At 37.4% G+C, this 22,108-nt stretch overlaps 1 protein-coding gene across 3 annotated transcripts in view; it reads left to right on the forward strand.

The window, feature by feature from the left end:
- Window positions 1-22,108, forward strand: part of GPC5 (glypican 5) — a 663,584-nt gene that overhangs the window by 99,635 nt on the left and 541,841 nt on the right. For all 3 annotated transcript variants that reach the window (XM_065056829.1, XM_065056837.1, XM_065056843.1), the window contains exon 3: window positions 7,210-7,904. In XM_065056829.1, the coding sequence (XP_064912901.1) occupies window positions 7,210-7,904 (695 nt within the window). The remainder of the gene's footprint in view (window positions 1-7,209; window positions 7,905-22,108) is intronic.

Raw genomic sequence — 22,108 nt, forward strand, 5'->3', positions numbered from 1 at the left:
TTTGGAAATCAAATATATACTTTATTTCATTCTAAGAAAAACACATTCCCATCTGTGCAGAAGGAAAGAGGATTTTATTAAATATATTAGAAGTTTGTCATTTATCTACCATTAAAACCACTTTGTAGAAGCATGATCATCTCAGCTTTTTATTCATATAAATTGCAGTATCATATTATATTCGATGACACTTTCTTTTAATACTAGTTCCTTACAGAAATCTTAGGAATTCACCCTGACTAAATATCGATCTTTTAATCTGAGTGATTTGTTCTAATGTCTCTTTATAGTCAAAGGAGGGGGATAAGCACTTCCGGAGTGCAGTTCATCTCAACCAAAAGTAGTCACCTGAAGTCAGATAGATGAATTATGACTTAGAAGTGCTTGTTTCTCTCACCTGACTTTTGGGGAGCTTTGCGTGACTAGCTCACATATGTATGTTTGAAGTTATGTGAGATGAATTTTACTCTTCTTATCAATTAAGTTTTCTAACCTTCAGCATCATCCTGCTATAAATTCCAAATTTCCCTTTACAAAAAATACCCTTTAATACATCTGAGATTACTTGCCTTCCTTATTTATTATGGCAAAAGTGTAAAAAGACACATCATAAATCTATTATCAGTTTAATGTCCTTTTGCAAACTATGCACAACATTTTACATTCAAGAGATTTTTGTACAACTTCGTTATACATCAGTTTTAAAGCTGTGATCCCCCAGAGTGTTCTGCTTGCAACTCTGAGTGTACTTCATTCCAAGGTAGTAAGCAATATATTCATAATTCAGAAATATTCTACTCCAACAAGAAAGCATTGCCTGTGAAATAAACAGAATAATGCAAAATCAGAGAGAAGGTAAACAGAATCCAAGAAGAAAGAAAAAAGAGTTTGGTAGACCTCTGTTTGGTGCTAATTATTTCTTTGACTGATACCATACAAACCAATATTCTATTGTTTTCAAAATGGCAAGATTAATCATCCCATAATCATCACTATTAAAAGAAGTAACAACAGACTAAAAAAAACCCAACAAAACAACAGTTTCGGGAGAAAAGTGGAATCAGTGATTATAACTGGATGAAATAATAACCATTTGATAATAATTCATTGGTTCATATAACAGTCATTCAATACTAAAATATCATCTGTCAAGGTATCATTAAACACTTTACATTCCAATTACAATTTAGGAGTAAATTAGCAGATTCTAAGGCTAAATATTTTAAAATCAACAGCAGCAAGTTTCACTGAAAAGTTCAAAAAGAATTTTCTGAAACATTAGTGATGATTTTCATTAAGTTAATTAATGAAGCTCCAGATAACTGGAAGAAAAAAAAAAGAGATAATGTTATTCCAACATTTTATAAAAAACAAATAGAAGAGTTGGAGATCATAGTGTCAGATCAGCTGAACATGTGTCCTGTTGCGGTGCTGGGCCTGTTCTAGAATGTATAAATAGGAAAATGGAGAAGAAGAAGAAAAATAACATGGATTTGTTGATTCAGAAAGCAATTTCTACATGACAAAAAGTCAGTATCAGGATTACTAAGAACAGATTAACACTGAGTGATGATAGTAAGAAGATTATAAAATAACCATGTGAAATACAATTATCAGTTCGGACTAGTGAATAGATGTAGCACAATCATGAGTGAGATTCGTCTCACCTTGCTTTGGGACAGAATCTAGATTCTTTAGGATATTAAATTAAAAAAAAAAAAAAATTTTGTATGTGGACCTGAGAGAATTTGCTGTTTCTCTGATTAATGTTTTAGCAGCATTTCAAAGTGCAATAGTTCTTTTTAGTGTAATTGCAGTGACACTACTGCTTACAGCCCAAATTATCTGTGATTACTAATTCCTATTAACATTCCAACCAATACTATTACACACCAAGTTCCTCATGTCTATGCTTTTCTCGTGTGCCCTGCTCATGCCTCCTGTGCATTGCTCAGATGAATCATCAGTCCTGAGCTCTCCACTGGCAGGAGTATGATGCTGCTGGTGAAGGTTTCTTCTATGATGGTCTTAGTCCCTCTCAGGGTTAATTTTATTTGTTCCAATCTTTTCCAATCTAATTTCCAATCTTGTATTTGCTGATGGGGCACACTCTTACCTACCCTATGTTTGTAGGGCTTGATTACATCATGATTTAGTTTTTTTGTCCTCTGGGTAATATTTTAAGGGGTAAGAGTTATGCAATTGCATAAAGATTAAAAAAACAAACAAACAAACAAACAAAAAATCCCAGCTGAAACCAAACAATATAACTAAACCAAAGTCACAGGATACACAAGAAACTCCTGATATCTCAGTAATTTGCCCCTAAACACAGAACAACTTAGGCAATGGTCAACTGATTACCATTCAAGTGTGTTTTTGTTTTGATTTGTTTTGTTTTGTTTTGGTTGGTTTTTTTGTTTTTTGTTTTTTTGTTTTGTTTTGTTTTGTTTTTGTTTTTCCTTCTCAAATAAAGAAGAGCAGTATCAGTGAGTCTCAATTTTCTTCTGCTGGCATTTACCGTTTTGATCTCTCTCCCATATAACCTCCACAGGCAATGCCCTAATGAGTCCATCCCTTATAACTGATTTATATGTCCCGAAGCCTTTATTCTTCCAGCTCATTTTTCTGATATGATAAATGATTAGGGGATTTTGCAGTGTATCTGACACTGTGTACTACTTTGTAGTTAGGGATAATTACACTGAATTTCCCACTTATATGTATTTCCTTATTTGATATATTTTAAATAAAGATGTATTTAATACTGGGTGGGTTTATTTCTTTTCCATAATTTTTATTTTTCATAACTTTGAATGCTTTTTATTTGTTAGGCTGCAGACTGCACCTGAGACATTCTCTTTGACTAACTCATTGGTCAAGATGCAGTTGATTAGTCTATAAATCTTCAGTAGAGAGAGTTTGATGTTTCTGGATTATTTATGCTGCCCATAAACAGAAGGAAAACATATGAGATCACCAAACATTAATGGCAAGTGGCAACAGGATTTTTCAAGTCATAATAAATTAATAATATTATTAATTTTTTCAGCTTTGCTTGGATTTAGTTACCTGGATGCCTTTATATTACAGGCTGACACTTAAGGTAATTCAGGCTAAACAGTTTTGGATCCCCTCTAAACTATCAAAGGCATACTAACTATGTCCATAGTTCAAGAGTGGATTTTAACCTGTCTGGTTATAATTTATTGAGTTCCATATGTTTGTTAAATACGCTGCTATAAAAAAAAGAGAATATATGTATGTATTGATATGAAGAATCAGCTGAATAAATGCAATACATAAAACAAGTGCTTGTTTACATTTTTTTCCTAGACTTCTGGTTTTTTCCTTCTTAGCAAAACCAAGAAGAGAGATTTTTTTTTTTTTTGAAAAAACAAGGGGTTCGTTTGAAAAAGTAATGTTCTTTTGAAAAAATAATGGGTTAATATATTGGCAGCCCTGATTTTTGACTTAGGAGTGTACAAATCAAAATTTTACTGTAGCCAAAGAAAAATAGACATGTAACCCATGGTAGACACTAGGCATTATTCACAGTAGTGCTGCAAAAGGTATCTGTAGGATATTGTATAGTGGGAACTACAAAGATCTCATAAAAGATGGAGATAAGGTTCACTGAGCCTGCAGATTAAAAAATAATCAAATAACATGTAAAAGAGCTTGTCTGGCTCATCTTTGTTACATTTACAATTTCTTTTATGTCTATTTGATTTATAATTATTGAAAACTCACTGCTTTTTTCACATGACTGAATAATAGAAGACTGATGATGTTAGTCTGGACCCATAGACTTAAAAGATAGAAAAACACATTGTTAAATCTGTGATATGCTTGAAGTATTGAGCCAGCATGACTGGATTTGTCACTGAAGTCTCCAAAAGTGTTGTAAATGACATAGATTACCATTGTATGGTGTTCACAGGAGCTGTTCAATAGTGAAAGTAAACATAGGTCATCTTTGCTGTCTGTCATTCTTCAAGCTGTCCGTGAGCAGACCAAATGTATGGAATACCTTTGCCAGTTATAAAGTAGGAAATATGCCAGTAGAATAACCCTGACAAACAAATTTTGTAAGAAATCCTAAAATGACAATTAAACAACACGATGCAGAAGTGTAAACACAAGTGGCCAGTTTTGTCATATGCTTTTTAGAAAAAGTACAAATATTCAATAATAGTTGATTACTGTGTTCATTCATTTGTGGGTTGCTGGGAACTAGCAATGCGATTCAGTCTTGAAGGTTTGTTATTGTTTAGACCACATTGTAAAATCTATTGATTATCCTTGTGCAGCATGATTTATCCTTTCATCTAATATTTTTGCTCTTGGTAATAGGATACTGCAGCCATGGATTGTAACAGGCATTTTAGATCACATACTTTATGGTTTTCATCTAGGAAAATGTAATAATAAAAAATGGAGAAGGGTCATAAAAACCTTATTCATGTCATTCTAAGAGATTATTATAATATCATTATTCTACTAACATTGCCCACTTGAACAAATTTCATCCAACGCATTGGCAAACTTTGTGTAAAAGACTGAATCTACAGTTACAAAAATCACCATTTTCCTAGAAGGCTTTAGTATTCTTCAGACTATTATTTTACACCATCTAAACCAAGAATCAATTTAACTTAAATTTTTCTCTTTGGTATTCTGGCTGCTTCAAGCTTTTATATTAAGGGATCTTGAATCAGTGATGACTGAATCTAGAATTTAGTTCAGTTGTCTAAGTGCAGCCATCTAGTACAATTTTGAATACAAAACTTCCACACAAAGCCTGAAGCTTTGACACAGAACCTGCACAATACCTCTGTGATTCCGGACAGGCAGATAAATGGCATCCACCGTTGAAAATGGTATTAAACACTCAGACAACTAAATAAAGCCTCTATAGCAGGACTGTACTTTCTTTGCGTACCTTGTTCCCTCCGATAAAAATGATACACAATGTGCAGTAATGGTATTTAAGTCTGCAATTCAGCTGTCTATGTGTATGTGCCTCTGTGTGAGCTAGGTGTCCAGACTGCATTTATAGCTGGTGAAGATCTCATCTTTGGTTCAGCCACCTGGAAGTGAGCGTCTTAACCAATCTAATATGTCCTGTCTGGTATGTTGTGTCTCATCTGCTGCTCCAGAAGGACATGGGTCTCCCCACATGTGCACACCTACAAACAGGAGGTGTGGTGCGAGTGTCTCAAGTATGATCTGGCATGAAGTGCTAAGGTTGAGAGAAGTCAAAGAGCAAGTGGTGATGCAGACAGCTGTGGTCTACAGAGTTACTCAGCTGACATGTCTGCTTGTTAACTTATAGGATAAGCTGAAGAGGCTTTGCTGTGTTGAGTAAGTCTCCATTGGTAGCAGCCCAGATCCATGTAGGGTCCTGAATTCAGGAGTCTGACTTTTGAAAGAGATCAAACCCTTTACTGAATCACTGTGATAGCTGACGTGTATGAATTCTTGTAGTGAAAATAATTTTAGGAGAGATGAACATATGTATGTGCCATAGTAATGAAAAAAAAAAAGAATGACAAATAGGATGCACTGTCCTATTCTTTACTATGGACAGTCAATGCTTGCTTTCTTATGTGAATGTTAGAGGAACAAAAAAGAGAGACGTAGCAAAGCCAGTCTTAAGGGTGGTGTGACAAATGAAACTACTAGTTAATAGAACAGGAATAGAGGTAATTACTCTGATTTATAAACATGTACCCAATTTTTATTGGAGAGAAAAAAGCATGCATAGGTAGTATAAGCAGGTTAGTGTGCTCCTGTTTTCTTTGTGGTCTTTTCACAAAACATACAATCTCAAACCCACTGAAGTCAGTGAGAATCATTTCACTGACCTGAACAAGCTTTTTATCAGAATTTAATACATTTATTCTTATGCATAGATATATACTAATGATGTAAATAGCTAGTCTTGGTTATTATATTAAAATTATTCTGAGTCTTCTACCATTCCTTTCAGTCAGTGACTTAACATCAGACTTTAGTAATTGCCTGACAGAGGTTGACACTATTTGATTCTGCCTATTTTTAACATCATAATTTTTTTACTGTATTAACTGTACCTCATGCTTTTCCTTTATTTCTATAGAATCCCATTAAAAAAAAAAATGTGAACAAATAAATACATGAGAACTTGTAAAACATGATTAATAAAAAAGTCACTGAGTCATAGCCATCCAGTGGATAAAATGGGTTTACACTTATAATATGTGCTTCTGTGTATTTTTATTCTGAATTTTTAAGCTAAGTTTCCTTTCAAGCTGTATATTGCTCTTTTTGCCTTCTGTGACATACAAACTGCTTAGACAGATCTAGGAAATTCCTCAATCTGAACACTCTGTTTTTGTTTTGAAAACCAGCATAGATCAAGTCAGAAGGGAATGCTTTTACAGTACACTCTAACTGTTTTCTTAAAAAAACTACTCAGTGTGCTCAAAGATTGGCACCTAACATGTAAAAGTCAAGTTTATTCATTCAGGCTTTACTGATAATGTGGATTTTGAGGCTTAGAGAGCGTGTATCTATCACAGTGCCCGAGGAGAGAAATTCTGTATATATTATCACTTTGCTTGACCACGGTAATTGCCAGACCAAACAACATGGTTTAAAAGCACGTTGTCATTTATGTTTGGTAGACCTCCTTCCTCTGTAAGACTGATCTTGCAAAGGTTATGTTTTAATGGAATGGAAGAGTTGTTTCAATTGCTTAATGTTACTTTTACCCATCCATTTAGGACGGTAAGAGGAATGACTTGGAGTGACTGAGAACATTTAACTTTCTGTTGCAAATTGCAGAATGAGTCATAAGATGAGCTAATGTACATATATACATAGACAGATACAGTAGGGCTTTGTTGTATTTTATAACATCATAACACAGCTTACAGCTGATTGCCTTTTATATTTTTTTAGACTGTGATTAATATATCCTTCCATGAAAACATATACATTATTAATTGTGTTGTAACTTTACTTGTAGGGTGTTTGCTTATATAAAAAAGACAGTTGTCACAGTTCGTGAGAAGTTTGTCTCTTCATAAATTCTAATGCAAAAAATGCATTCAGGATAAATGTAAGATGTCCTGATGTAATTGGTATAAGTTTTACTCTAACTTCTTATTTTTTAAATCTTAAATAAAATGAACTTTTTAATTATTATTATTATTATTACAGAAACCTTTGAAACACTTATCAGACTGGCTGAGAATTACACAAGCACAATTTTCTGCAATGCATATAGAAACATGGCTGCCGAGGCTACCACATGTGTTCAGGAGTTTTTCACAGACGTTGGGCTCTTCGTGTTTGGCATGGATGTTAGCACAGAGGAATTTGTCAACAGATTTTTTGACACCCTGTTCCCGGTAGTCTACAACCATGTGATTAACCCTGGTCTGTCTGACATTTCACTGGAATATGCCGAGTGCCTTCGAATGGTGAGAAGAGACATCAGGCCCTTTGGTAACATTCCCAAAAAGGCCATAGTACAAATGGGAAGATCACTGTTACCCAGCCGGAATTTCTTGGAGGCTCTTAATTTGGGGATTGAAGTGATCAATACGACAGATCATCTGCATTTCTCTAAAGACTGTGGCAGAGCTTTGCTGAGAATGCAATACTGTCCCCACTGCCAAGGCCTGACTTTAAGTAAGCCTTGTATGGGCTACTGCCTCAACGTCATCCGAGGCTGCTTAGCCAGCGTGGCAGAAGTTGATCTGCATTGGCGGGGATATATTCAGGCCCTGGAGGAGCTCTCAGGTGCCATGAGTGGAACATATGACATTGAACACGTCCTTCTAAACTTTCATTCACTTGTTGATGATGCTCTCCTACAGGCTCGCGTCAATGGACCGGAAGTAAATGAACAGGTAAGAAGCTGTTTTTATCCATGCTTGGTGCAAATATGACACTAAGAAAAGTAAGACTGATAACCAGTATTTGTCTGGCCATTTTTGTGGTGATGAACACATTTGTATCTGAGTTCAGCTTTATGTGACATTTTTCCAGCACTGCCAGTTTTTATCTGAATCATGCACATGACTGGCTAATTTCCTATATTCTATTTGCAAATTTAGTGTCAAGTGGAGATTCAACATTTTAGCAGCATTTGCAGTAAAAGCCTTTCAAAATGGAAAGAATTCTTATGTGGAATTTATTTTTTTCCCATTTTTTGTGAAACCACAGCTTTTTTCAAAATTTTACTAAGTGAAAACTTTTGTTTCACAATCCAATGGAAACTTTTATTCCTTCACCCTTTTTATTTTGAAGTTAACATTTTCAGTAGATCCACTGAATAGCTTTAGGTTTAACTTGACAACTGTGTCTGTTAAGTTCTGTTGAATAAATGTGAACAATGGAATGTGTCATTAGGTTTGGAAGCTTAAAATATTAACGAGAGGAAAATAAATTATCTGGTGTAAAACAGAATAAGACCCTGACATTTGTGTAAATGAGAGTGTTAAATCTCAGCAACAATATTTGTTTGCAGATCGGAAACTTGTGATAAGACATATTGAGAATGCTTTTTAGGAGCGCAAGAAAATGTTTTTCATGAACATAAGAAAATTGTTTAATCGCTTTATTGTTATCTTATATGCACATAACAATAAATTTAAGCAATCTTTCTTTTAGTTACCAGTGGCCTGTCTTAAGAAACCTATGACTTTGCATGTATTGTTTGAACAGTTATGTAGATTTCAGAGAAAGTAGCACAGTTAATAGGTAACATGAACTGAGTCCTTCCGTACACATACTGAAGACAAAAAGCAAGTTATATCAGAGCTCTGTTAGCTGTTAATGCATGAGGTAAAGAATTTTAAGATACTATTAGGGAAAATGTATGTTATCTAGCTACACATTACAAAGAAAGCTAGTACACCTGCAAATTTATGAAGGCTGTGTAAGTAGCACTGTGTTATACTTAATCCACAATAAGTTTTGCAATTGTATTTTTCTCTGTATTCTTACATGCAGACTTTACTGACGGTATATTCTGCATTTAATGCTGGATTAGCTATCTGGATCTGAGGAGATGCCTTTAGTTTTACAGTGCATAGAGGTGTAAAGATGATATCTGGGTGTCACTGTGGTGCGGCATTAGCTGAATTGCAGTAAGACTTCCAGGACTACCACAACCTGACTCTTTACATGACTAGCTGAAGCTGAAGCTGTGACTTCTGTTAAGCAGCCAATATGACCTCTGACAATAAACAACTTGATGTTGATGAGGTTCTTAGGAACATGGTTTGATGCCGGAGTTAGGTTGATGGTTGGACTCAATGCATTTGAGGGTCTCTTCCAGCCAAAATGATTCTATGTTTCTACGATGAGAGGATTCTTCATTTCTTACTAAGACCCAAAGCCCATTAAAAAGGTTTCTATGTCTTACTTTTAGTCAGTGGGTAACAGGCAAATTGCCCATTTTGATGAATTTCCCATTTTATCTGCTCTATACCAGCCAGCTACCTTAGTCAGAATCTCTTGCTGCTGAGCTTCCTTGAGAAAAACTGTGGGTTTTTTTTAAAAGGCTTTTCACTGTCAGTTTGGCTCAAAGGTGGCTCAGTGATGTCTGTCTAAATCCTAATGTTTCAGAGGTACAATTGCTTTGAGGGATATTCCCTGTTCTTCCTCAGATTTTGAGGGGATCTTTTTTGCCGACAATTTTCAGGAACAAGCTAGAATAAGAAAGTAAAGGCTCGAGGGAAGGACTTCTGTTTCCTGTTTCATCCCAGGTCATTTATTTTGAAAAGTCTTAGACTTGGATTTTCAAGAGTGAGCCAGCATTGGCCCAGATTTAAAAGTATCTCAGCACACTCATGATTTCAAAATGAAAGCATTTACTCTCCAAAATAGTATATTTCACTCAATTTTATTGAAAAATTAAATGGGTGAAGAGCCCTTCACCCAGTGTTTTGGCTTAATGAAAATTTCAGGTTGATTCAAACCCAAAAGCTTTATTTTTATATTCCTCAAAACACTATGCCTTCATTTTCTTCCCTCATATGATGTGAAGAATACTAAAATTTCTTCTGTAGTGATATTTGGTGCAAATGTCTTTTTGGAGATCAAGGATTTCCTTCTGTTGTGTTAAGATCTTCTCATATAGAATCACTTTCAAGCTTCAAACATTCGGTTTTTCACTCAATTTGTGTCAGACCTATGCATTTAGACATAACTTTAACTTAACCTCTGTGTTAATCAGTCCTTTCTGTCTTTGATCTGTAATTGGGTCAAATAAGACTAAGGTGCACTGATCCCTTGAAACATGGTGATCTAGTCAGTCAGTTCTGATTTGCTGAGGATGGCCCGAATATGTTTTGTATTTGCTCGTACATTAGGTATCAAGGCCTAATTCTAACATGTAGTAAATATAGTCTTTCAGCTTTCAGAGGCAGAGGACACGAATTCTGTTGAAATTGGCTCATTAATATTTATTTATTTTATCTTCAGAGTGACTCATGAACTGTTTTAAATTTTGATAAGCCATTAATGAATCAGTGATTCTAGCAGACAAAGAAAAGATTATTATGAGTCAACAAATAGTGGCTTGCTTAGGCATGCAGCAGTCTCTGCAGTTTTAGAAGTGAATTTCATCACAGTAAGTACTTTTACGAGTTTTAAAGAAGCAGATAGAGGAGAAAACTTTAAATGTATGGGAATATGATATATACATATGAAAATGTTAATGCGAGAATAAACAGGGTATCCTGCTTAGTGATACTTATATTTGTACAGTTCTTTATCTAATGTCTATGCTTGTGTCAATAACCGTATGGAAAAGAATTTTTTCTAACATATTGCATGGACATCCATATTTAAATCTAAAATGTATTCATACTTTAAGCTCTTTGTGGTGTGGAAAGACCACTAATGCCTGTATAACATGGCTTCCTTTTACAAAACTATTGTTTTTCAGTAATTTACAACTTCGTCTCTTTTCTGCTTGAGTGAGCAGAGCAGTGCCATGGTGTCTCCAGGTGGAATTTCTCTTTCTCTTTGTTCTTCCTGTTTTGAATTCACATCTTTAATTCCTGCCTCCCAAGGCTTCACTGTCTGACAAATAAGTGAAGCGTCCTTTCATTGTGCCTATACCTTGGCATTATTCTATGCTATTCTGCAAAATCTAGGGGAAATGTGTGGGTTGTACAAATGTTCACGAATTTATACATGTTCACATGTATACAGACATATATTTGATGACAGTTCTTTGTTCTTTAAGTCTATATATATGTTCATGTAAGTACCATTTATGCTCAGTTCATAGTGAACCCTATGCTTTTTAGCTAGTAGAAGTTAGAACAGAAAATTTTTGGCCAACTTCTGTATGTATGTTCATGCAGATATAATGTAACAGAGGTTTGAAAGACCTGCATCATACAAAACAAGAACAGTATTCACTATGAAGGTAATCTGAAAAAGAAGATATGTAGTTCTTAAGCACTGGATAAGAGGTAAAAATGCTTATTGCTATGAAGGACTGTGTAGGTTTATCCTATGCTTCCCTTTGTGCTCAGCCTGACTTTCCATGTACCCGTCTCTGAGCTTGCGTATAGCCAGGGAAATACCCACTGAGGGCATCTGTGCAGGCTAATGGATGCACAATAATTTTGTAAGACACCTAAGCCTTATTTAAGGAAACAAAACCAAAAAAAGTATGGAAACTTGTTTACAAGTAGTACTAATTTTTGTTGTGTTACCTCCATTTTGTTAGTCTAGCCACTGTTTGTGTTAAGACAGAAGGACAAAGAGATTTTAGCAAGATTTACAAAGTTTTGGGTTGGATGTAGCCTACTGTCCCCAGTATACGAGTGTGTTTCTGTTCCCTTTATGCATGGCTCAATGGCACAGCCCTATGCCATGGACAGGCAAGTTCCTGTATCACTCACAGTGTGGTTCTATGTCAGTTTTAGCCAGTCTCAGCCTGGGTTGCCCAAGTCCTGCTCTGTCACTATCCTTGGCTGTGTGTTTCCACCTCTTTCCCTGTGTGCACTCTGCTTCAGCAGCAGAAAGTCAAACTGGTTGAGGGAGCTGCCTGTGAGAGAGAATCTCTCTTACCCATGGTTTTGTTTTGGTGTACAAAGACTTGTGCTGCCACATGTTGGGTAGCACAGCAGCTGAGGGGTCCATTGAGGTGGAACCTGAGAAGAGGTGAAATGGGTCTGGGGCAAGAGCTGAAGGAAAAGGGGAAAGAAATAGGACAGAAGAGAAAGAGAAAGTCACAAGGCATTATAATTAAGTCTTTCCTCCAAAATTTACATGAAAGTACTGTTCTTGATTCCCAAAAGATCAATGGTGCTTGGGAATAATATTGAATAAAAGGCATGAAAAGGAATATTGATTAGTTGTTCATTGTGTATTCTGGACACTGATGATTTGGGGATCTGGAGGAAAATGAAGTATCTGGCCATGATATTAAAAGCTAAATATGCATATAAAAATGTGAGAATCAGAAAAAAACAAAAAAAAAAACAAAAAAACCCCAAACAAACAAACAAACAAACAAAAAAAACCAAAAATAAAACAGAAAGCAAATTGGATGACACAGGAAAATTCTGGCATTTTCTGATTTTGGAAGTGAGAAATTTGTGCTATAGGGTTGGTAAAATTCTTGTACATATTTTTGTATGTAATACAAGTGTACAAAGATTTGGAATAGGATTTTCAAAAGCACTTTGTCTTCACTGTTTTGTAACTGATATAGACTTTTCAGACATCCATTTTCCAAACAGCTGGAGATAGTGAAGATGTTAAACTTGTAGAAGTTCTCAAGTCCTTTCACTGATTTTCGTGTAATCCTGAAAGAATATCTAAGTTATGTGTTTTCTAAAAAAAAAGCATAATTATATAGTATTAAGAGACTTTTATCCTGCTGTTTTTTTAAGTCTGTTATCAATACTAGGAAAAAAGCAAGATCTTTCTTGTGTCATAGAATGCTAGTGCGAAGAAGAATTTAATAGACTATACTTAGAGCTTTATTTTCTTGATCATTTTTGCTTGAAATGACTAGCTATAAACACTTAAACAGTCAGAGCTGCAGTAATACAGTGATGTTCTAAAATTTATACTCCCATGAAGACACATATTCACAAACATTATAAATAGAATATTTGTGGGGTTCTGTCTATTTTTTTTAGGATCTCTTTTACGTAGCTACATTTACTACGGTCTTTCTAGTGAAAAAATGCATAGCCTTATTCTATGCTACTCCAGAAAACTAAGTGCTGTAGAATTACACTAAATCAAGTAATTTTATATTTATAAAAGGACTGGAAAGAAGTTGATGAAAAACCTCGTTTGATAACCCCGAATACATAGAAAATATACACCTGCAGCCTATAGTATAATTGCAGGTTTAATTTTTGTAAAGGAGAAAGCTTGATTGTCAACAAAAGACCAGATTAACAGCATTTGTAATTGTGGGAAGTGCTGTGCCTGGATATTTGGCAACTTTCATACCATTACAGGTTTAGGCATTTAAAGAGGTGCAAGAATCATGGAATCATTTTGGTGGGAAATGACCCTCAAGATCATGGTGTTCAGCCATTAACGCAATACTGGCACTAAACCATATTCCTAAGAACCTCATCTACATGTTTTTTAAACACTTCTAAGGGTGGTGACTCAACCACTTCCCTGGGCAGCCTGTTCCAATGGCTGACAAACCTTTCCCTGAAAAAATATCCCAATATCCAATCTGAACCTTCCCTGGTGCAACTTGAGGCCATTTCCTCTTGTCCTGTCACTTGCTACTTGGGAGAAGACATTTCTGACATAAGATGCAGAGGGTTGGGGAGAAATGTAGTGTGAGGGTGAGGGAAGTGGATTAGGGTCCTGGATAAGACGTGCAGGTCGCCCACGTTCTACCAACCCTCTGCTCTTTACAGACTTAGGTTACAACAGCAGCACAGAAGTCAGGGCACTGCCAGGTTTCACTGTCAACAACATCCCATAGCTTACCAAGAATGCAGCACACGTTGCGAGTGGGGTCAGTTGTAGCTTTTTTTAAGCACCTCATTGACATCAACCAGGGAGAGTCTATCACTGGCAAGAAGTCACCATGTGGGAGGGCAGGAAGGCTGCGCAGTTGGCAGCAAGAAGTCAGCAGAGTACCCAGCATCAGCATCCCACTGCCAGGACAGATCATGCTGCTTCCGTGGGGAGATGATGTAGACACTGCTGATTTTCAGATAAAAGTCCCCACCAAGGATAGACCACAGTGTCCATGGACAGAGACTGTATGTGATCTGAAAGATACAGTAGCTCAGATGTGTTGCATCTTTAGCCGTTCCTCTCATTTTTGAGATTATATATCATACAAACTACTTCACTTGGCTTTGATCTGTCTCTCTACCTGTGCTGTTTTCTTTAAAAGCAGGCATCTTTTGGCTGTTTTCATGCCTTGTTTCCATGGCAAAGTGTGACACTGTTCTCTTGCCATCCAGCATACCAGCTCTTGAGCAGCATTGTGTTACTGCTGCCAGGGCTCTGCTACAGGATCTGTTAGGTCTGCAAGGGACAAATGTCCTCGTGGGCCTGTCCTTGTTCACCCTTTCTTACTCGTGTAGATGAGGTTCTCAGGGACATGGTTTAGTGCCAGAGTTAGGTTAATGGTTGGACTCGATGATCTTGAGGGTCTCTTCCAACCAAAATGATTCTGTGATTCTATGAATATTCCCCTGATGTACCCGTCTTCTAAGGCAATTCACAGAATCAGAGAATATTCTTGCTGAGGAGCCAGTCATCTTTGAATCAGTAGTTGTGGTGGGATAGGACCCACATGTGGGCATCATGGATAAGGCAGAAACCTGCCATGTTCATGGAGTTCTTCTAGCACAGGGTGTGGGCACTGACTTCATTTCATGGCTGATGAACACTGCCATGCAAGGTATTCACAACCACAGCATGTTGTTAAAACTGAGCCTGCACAAGACAATACACATTGTCTGTTTCACAGATCTTGGGTCAAAGCAAAAGTGAATGATTTGCTCCTTATACAATCTCAAAGCCTGGATGAAATTCCTCAGGACAGGATGATAAAAACGGACACCAACACAGTGACAGCCAAGAGGTTCTCAAAGGAGCTTTTCACCAAACTGTATATCAACAGTAGGTACTTTTGTTCTCAAGAGAAGTGGAGGTATTGATAATAAACTCTGGAAGGAAAATGACCCTTGGTTTAGAGATTGCACAGGTACAACCTAGAGCTGGATGTGGGGAGTCCAAACTGGACTCAGCCTTGTACTCCTTTAACTTTCAGCAAGTCTGTATTGCCGTTACTAATTTGTAAAAGACAAACCCCAAGTGAGCAACATGTCACATAGTTCTTTCATACTTAAAAAAAAAAAAAAAAAAGGTGTAAAAAATTGAATATGTAATTTTCAGCAAAGCAGGCTTTGGAATAAAATGGTGGAATTCTGTCTGAGCTTTTGGAGTATCACAGAATCATAGAATCACAGAATGTTAGGGATTGGAAGGGACCTTGAAAGATCATCTAGTCCAATTCCCCCATCGGAGCAGGAACACCTAGATGAGGCTCCTCAGGAATGTGTCCAGGTGGGTTTTGAATGTCTCCAGAGAAGGAGACTCCACAACGTCCCCAGGCAGCCTGTTCCAGTGCTCTGTCACCCTCACTGTAAAGAATTTTTCTCATATTTAAGTGGAACCTCCTGTGTTCCAGTTTGAACTCATTACCCCTTGTCCTACCATTGGTTGTCACTGAGAAGAGCCTGGCTCCATCCTCGTGACACTCACCCTTTACGTATTTATAAACATTAATGAGGTCACCCCTCAGTCTTCTTTTCTCCAAGCTAAAGAGACCCAGCTCCCTCAGCCTTTCCTCATAAGTGAGATGCTCCACTCCCTTAATCATCTTTGTTGCCCTGCACTGGACTCTCTCCAGCAGTTCCCTGTCTTTCTTGAACTAAGGGACCCAGAACTGGACACAAAGTATGTCTCTGCCATCACTACTTTGCTGAATTTAAATTACTTGATAAATTGATGAATTTAAATTACTTCACCAGATCAATATTAAACTGATTTGTGGAAACTGCTGAACAGTAATTGGATTTAAAGTCTTCATCTTATATGTCTGTATTCTGATACCATTGTGTTGTAAAGGAGGTTTTGATACTTTACCATCACTTTCCATTTATCTCAATTCACAGATATGTATCCAGCTGTAGCTCTGAAAATCTGTGGTGCTTTTGTAATAAAGCATGGCATATTTTTATAGATCAGTCATTTTTTTAAAATGTAGCATGGATTAAATGTACTGTAGTCATGACCTCCATCTAAATCAGATTCCTCTAGTGTTATATTTCACCTACACATTGTTTCAAAGTGGAAAAGTTTCTTGCTGCTGTCAAAACATTTTCTTCCGAGGTGAAACTGGGCTTCATTCATCAGAAAAGTGAATGGAGAACTTTGAAAACAGCAAAAATCAATAAAGCAAGTGTTCATGGCTTATTTGTAACTAATAAAAAGTTGTCTTCATCGAATAGTAGGCTTTCTTCCTACCTAAACATATCTAGTGATTTGACAGCTCTTCTCATCTTTTCTGCTTTGATCTATCATTGCTACATACTTCAGTAGCTTGCACCTACTGAGATTTGAAGTATTACCCTTATTTCTGTAATCTTGTCCTCTATACCGCACATTCTGTACTGCTACTATAAATACCCATGCTGTTTTACAGATTTTGTAACTAAATCGGTGTTTTCTAAATAACAACAAAATCTCTGCTACAATATTTAACATAAAATAGTGGTAATCACATGCCGGAGCATCTCTTGACCCATTTCTCTCAAGAACTTCTTAAATATAATAGCAGAGCATGAAGCCATGAAACCATGTCTGTCTAAACAAAGTCAATTGCTGTGTTCCTCAGCTTCTTAGCTTATGTGATCCAGCTTATGGTGCCATTTCAGGACACATCATTTCCAATTCCGCATCTTTCAGCCAATTCTCCTTTCATTTATGGAAATGAGAGAGGACCTGTTTCTCACCCTTAGTGAGAACGGGTTCAAATCCAGTCTCAAGTTCATGTCTCACATTTTTCTGAAAACTGTTTTATTCAATTCATTTACCAAATTGCCCAGGTCCCTCCTCTGCAGCTCCTACAGTGAAGTTACTTGTATGGGGTTCAGGTGCCCACGTGCTTGGGGGCAGGCTGCAGAGACCTCTGTGAGGGGAAGCTGAGGCTGCCCCATGCCAGACTCCAACCAACCCACTGCATAGCAATACTGATCCCCTCAACTGAAGTGGTGGCACTTCAGTGCCAGTGTATTTAAGAAAGTGCAAAACTCATGCATAGCAGGGAGGAATGGGGGAAAAAGTGAGAGACACAGTTCCACAGACACAAAGGCAAGAGAAGAAGGAGGGGGAGGAGGTGCTCCAGGTGTTAGAGCAGATATCCCCCCTGCAGGCTGTGGAGAAGAACACGGTGAAGCAAGTTGTGCCCCTGCAGCCCATGCAGTAGACCATGGTGAAGGCAGGTTGGCACACTGCAGCCTCTGCTGGAGCAGGGAAAAGGTGTGAGGAGGAAGGAGTGGCAGAGATGAGGTGTTATGGACTGACCTCAATCCCTATTCCCCATCACCCCTGCAGCACTTGGGGGGCTGAGGGGAGGCAGAGGAGTTGGGAACAAAGGAGTGAAGTTGGGCCTAGAATGAAGCGGGGGGCAGAGGGGAGAGGGGCAGGGGAAAAGTGTTTTTAGTTTTTTCTTTGTTTTTCACCACCCTACTCTATTTCTAGTTAGCGATACATTTAATTCATCTTCACCAAGCTGAGACTTTTGCCCATGACGGCAGCTGGAGAGTGATTCCCTTGTCTTTATTTTGACTCACAAGCTTTATTATATTATTTTCTCCCCCATCCTGCTGAGGAGGGGGAGTGAGAGAGTGGCTGGGTAGGGGTCTGGCAGCCAGCCATGGTCAACCCACTGCTCTTATCAACACACACACTGGCTTTGGCAAGCATTGCTGAGTAGTGCAGGTTTGCATAAGGTATGAGGTATGTTCAATATAGACTGCCAAGTAAATTATGTAGGAACGTATCATGGTATGCATTATGCATTCCTATTTAATGTGTTTAGGGCAAATCCACATTTTGAAATGTCTTGAATCGTTTGTTGAATGTTCTTAAGATCGTGGTCTGTTTTGTCAGGAAAGCACAGGATCTTTAATGCACCTAATTTTTTTCTTTTTTAACAGAAGGCTGGGCAAAATTTGGGCAAAATACACAGATCCAAAATGGCCTTCCTCTTTCCATTGACTATAGAGCAACTCAGAGGTCTGAAAAATGTGGAGTAAGCTGTCTGGGCTGCCATCATCTTCTGGTTTTAGGTGACATGCTAGATGTCTAACTCTGCTTTGGCACCATGGCAAGCTTGTCTGAATGTGTCCACTGTGGAGTTGAACTGAAGATAAGGAAGATGCTCCAAAAGCATTTAAAAATGCTGTGGTCTGGTTCTTCGTATTTGCAGAAAGAGAAGAAAGGAGGCTTTTCACTCCTTCCTAAAAGCCAAGTAAGAGGCACAAACAAGTATAAAGGAAGAAGTCAACTGAGAATCCTTTCTGTAGGCTGTGGATGTGTGTTCTTTTTTTCTCTGCTCTTCCTTTTTCATTGTGAAACAGAATAACTGTCCACAGAGAGCTACTGAGCTGAGCAGACTTCTGGTGTCTCAGTTGGCCCTTAAATCACTACCAACCCTTTGTACTGGAAGAGAAGAACTTTCTGAGGGCAAATCCAGAGATTTTGAAACAAATGAGGTTTTCAGATGATAATACTTTGGTTTCTGAAATGGTATGAGCACATATGAATAAGTGACTGTCTTGTACATCACAAAATATCTTCAAAGAAATCTGATTTGTCCAGGTTCAAACAGGAGGGTGGGGAGACACTGAAATGCTTAATAATACAGACAACGGAAGCAAAACCACTAATCTCATAAGATGTAGTTTGGAGTGGAGGGAGTGGAGGAGAAACACCTACATTCTCTGAAATGCTGACTAAATAGGTAGAGGGTTTTTTCCCCCTCATCTGTTTTGTGGGGGTTTTTGTTTGTTTGTTTATTTGTGTTTTTTTTTGTTGTATTGTTGTTATTGTTTATTATTTTTGGTTGGTTTGGTTTGATTTGGTTTGGTTTTGGTTTTGTTTTCTTTTGGATGGGTTTTGATTCTTTATTATCATGAAAAGTTGAACCTCCCATTATCTAAAAAGTTGTTAGCAGTGTCTTATGCAAAATGAAACAATACATTATGACTCTTACTGCAAGCATGCATGATTTTGTTGAGTTACACTTACAAAACTGCTCTCCTCTTCACAATTTTGGAACATAAATTGCAGCCTGCCACAGAGTGTAAACATATCATGCCAAATTTACTGGCACAGCCAGCTTGTTTTGCTTCCACAAATCCTTTATATATTGTAAGATGTAATATATTTTTTGTTTTAAGTGAGTAATATGCCTGATAAAGGTTACAGAGCCACATTTCTGCTTTCATTGACAGTCACATTCCTCTTGAATTTCTTTTCATTTACACAGGTGACCCTGGATAGACTTATACTCAGATTTAATGAACAAATTTGCCTGTATTAGACAAGAAGGCATAATGTTAACCCTCTATGTCAGAGCTGTACTTGCAGGGCACACAGAAGTAAGGAGCAATAAAGTATATTTTAACCACTAGAGAGCATAGATAAATCAGTCTAACTACACACAGGCAGCTGATCTTTGAAAACAGCTACTGCCAGTTTCATATAATTGCTTTTCAGAGGAGAACCACTGAGTGCTTCCACTGAACATAAATGAAACACCTTGGCATCCACTGAAGCAGACTTGGATCGGGAGAGCTGGCAGCCTCTCACAAGAAGCAGTTTTGTTGAACTGCCTTTGAAGAGTTTGAACTGGCAGTGCTGTATTCTGGCTGCAGGGTAACTTGGCTGAGAACATTAGGATTTCCCCTGACATTAAGCCATTTAAAAAAAAAAAAAAAAAAAAATCATTTCCTTCCCTCCCACCCCCATTCACAAGGAGAAACTATTTTTATTGCCGGACTTGCTGAGTGTTAGTCCCTTATGAAAGGAGCAGCAGAATTAAAACCATTTAAGGTTTTAGTAATTAAAGAGCAGAAGACACAAATTAAAATTATATTAAATAACTCATATTTAATAGGCTATTAGATTTAATTTCAAAATAAGAAAATGCAAAATAATGAAGGAAAGCAGAGATAACTAAAAACTGACAAGATATGAGAACAGTCTCAAGAGCTTGTGCTGGAGCACTGGTTTTGGTAGATGGGGTGGCAGGACCAGCACATGCATCTCAGTCACATGAAGGTTGACTGTGTCTCCCAGAATCCAACAACTTGGACAGCGCCCTTTTGCAAAACCATAATAAAAAAATACTGAGTAAAAGAAAAATTGGTTTGCAACCTTTTGGCACAAGACATGCAGCAATGACACTGATTCCGTACTAATGGCAGAGTAGTAAAATTATTTCAGTATCTCCAAGTTGTAAATATTTTTATATTTCACTTCCCCCCCCCCAACATGTAATTCTCTCATTTTTTTCTACCACTGCCTTTTTGGTGGGTCTTCATTTTGTATATCTGCAGCTTGCATTTATCTTTGCTCAATAACATCTGGTTGGGTGTGGAGCAAACTATTGCATTTAACAAGACTGCTTTGAATTGGGTTGGTTATTTCTTCAGCTTGAAACCATGTCCGACTCTGTTTCACTTGAAAAACTATAAATGCACTTTTCAATGTATCACCTAAGCTTTTAATTACAATTTTGAATAAAATGGCTTTGAAATTATCATTATTTGACAAGTCCATTTAAGATTTGTCTTGCAGGTGATTTTATCTTGAGTGTTTAATAATTTGTGCAAGCACTATTTTAGGTATCAGCTTTACTCTGTAATTGTCAAAGCTATTGTTCACAAGGTTTGCCCCTTCCAGCTTGTCTCGGACTTCTCTTTCAAGTTCTGTAAAATGATTAAACCTATGTATGAAACTTATAAAATTATAAGTTGTTGCTGCAATTCCAGATGTTGCTTAGAGTTCTGCATGCCTGAGATATATTGTCGAGGGTCCTGAGGCTACAGGGGGCAACAAGAGAGAACCAGTCACAGATAAGAGCACAAAATTTATAATGAAAAGCAAGGAAATATTACACAATTTCTGCATGATGTTCCTGTGTTGTAAACACTGCTTGTACACCACCTCTGTTTCCTAAGACAATCTCATTAACGCCCTTTTCCTGTTGCAAAGGAAAAACATGTAATTATACCAAAATCTTGCGCTCCTTGTTTTCAAGAACTTGAATTTCGTCTCAGTAGGGAATACTTTGATCTTCCATTTGCATGTGCACGTTCTGTTGTAAGCAGCAAGGGACAGAAGCCTCATTAAGTGCTTGGAAATACTGAAAGGCCGGTACTCCCTCTTGTGGTTAAACTAGAAGAAGACAAACCAGCTGAACTAGCCCTGGGTGTGCGGGTATATCGGCTTCTGCAGAAGGAGCTTAGCTGAAGATCGCAAATCGAAAGGAGAAGCTCATCTTACTTTGAGAAACCTTCATTTTCACTTGCTTAGACGACCCGAAAGTGCCAAACCCCTGTGTTGGCCGGTGACGGAGCAGCCGCCCTCTCCTTTGCTGCTCGCAGAGGCTGCCTGCCAGAAGAGTGCAAAAAAGAGCATACTGTGTTGGTCTTTTTCTCCGCTGACAGACAGCCATGCACCTGAAAGTATTACACATCCATTTGCAAGGATTAAATTTGAATCAAGGAAGCTTCATAAAAATTTAATCTATTTCTTTTTTTTTTTTTTTTTTTTTGTTTTGTTAGGTTTGTTAGGTAGTTTGATTAGTAATTCATTGTTGGAATTGCTTGTGACTCATCAAGAATCTGTTTCTTGAAGAAAGTATTCCTAGAAAATCGAATAAAATTCGCTTAAACTTTTTGTTGTAGTTGTTAATAATAAATGTGTTTTCAATCAGTCCATCCCTGCCATCTCCTTCTAGCTTTTTTTTAGAGCTGTTGGACTTCAGCTGTCCGTTCACTCATGAGTGTTT

The sequence above is a fragment of the Columba livia genome, chromosome 1 (genome assembly GCF_036013475.1).
Source record: "Columba livia isolate bColLiv1 breed racing homer chromosome 1, bColLiv1.pat.W.v2, whole genome shotgun sequence".
NCBI lineage: Eukaryota > Metazoa > Chordata > Aves > Columbiformes > Columbidae > Columba > Columba livia.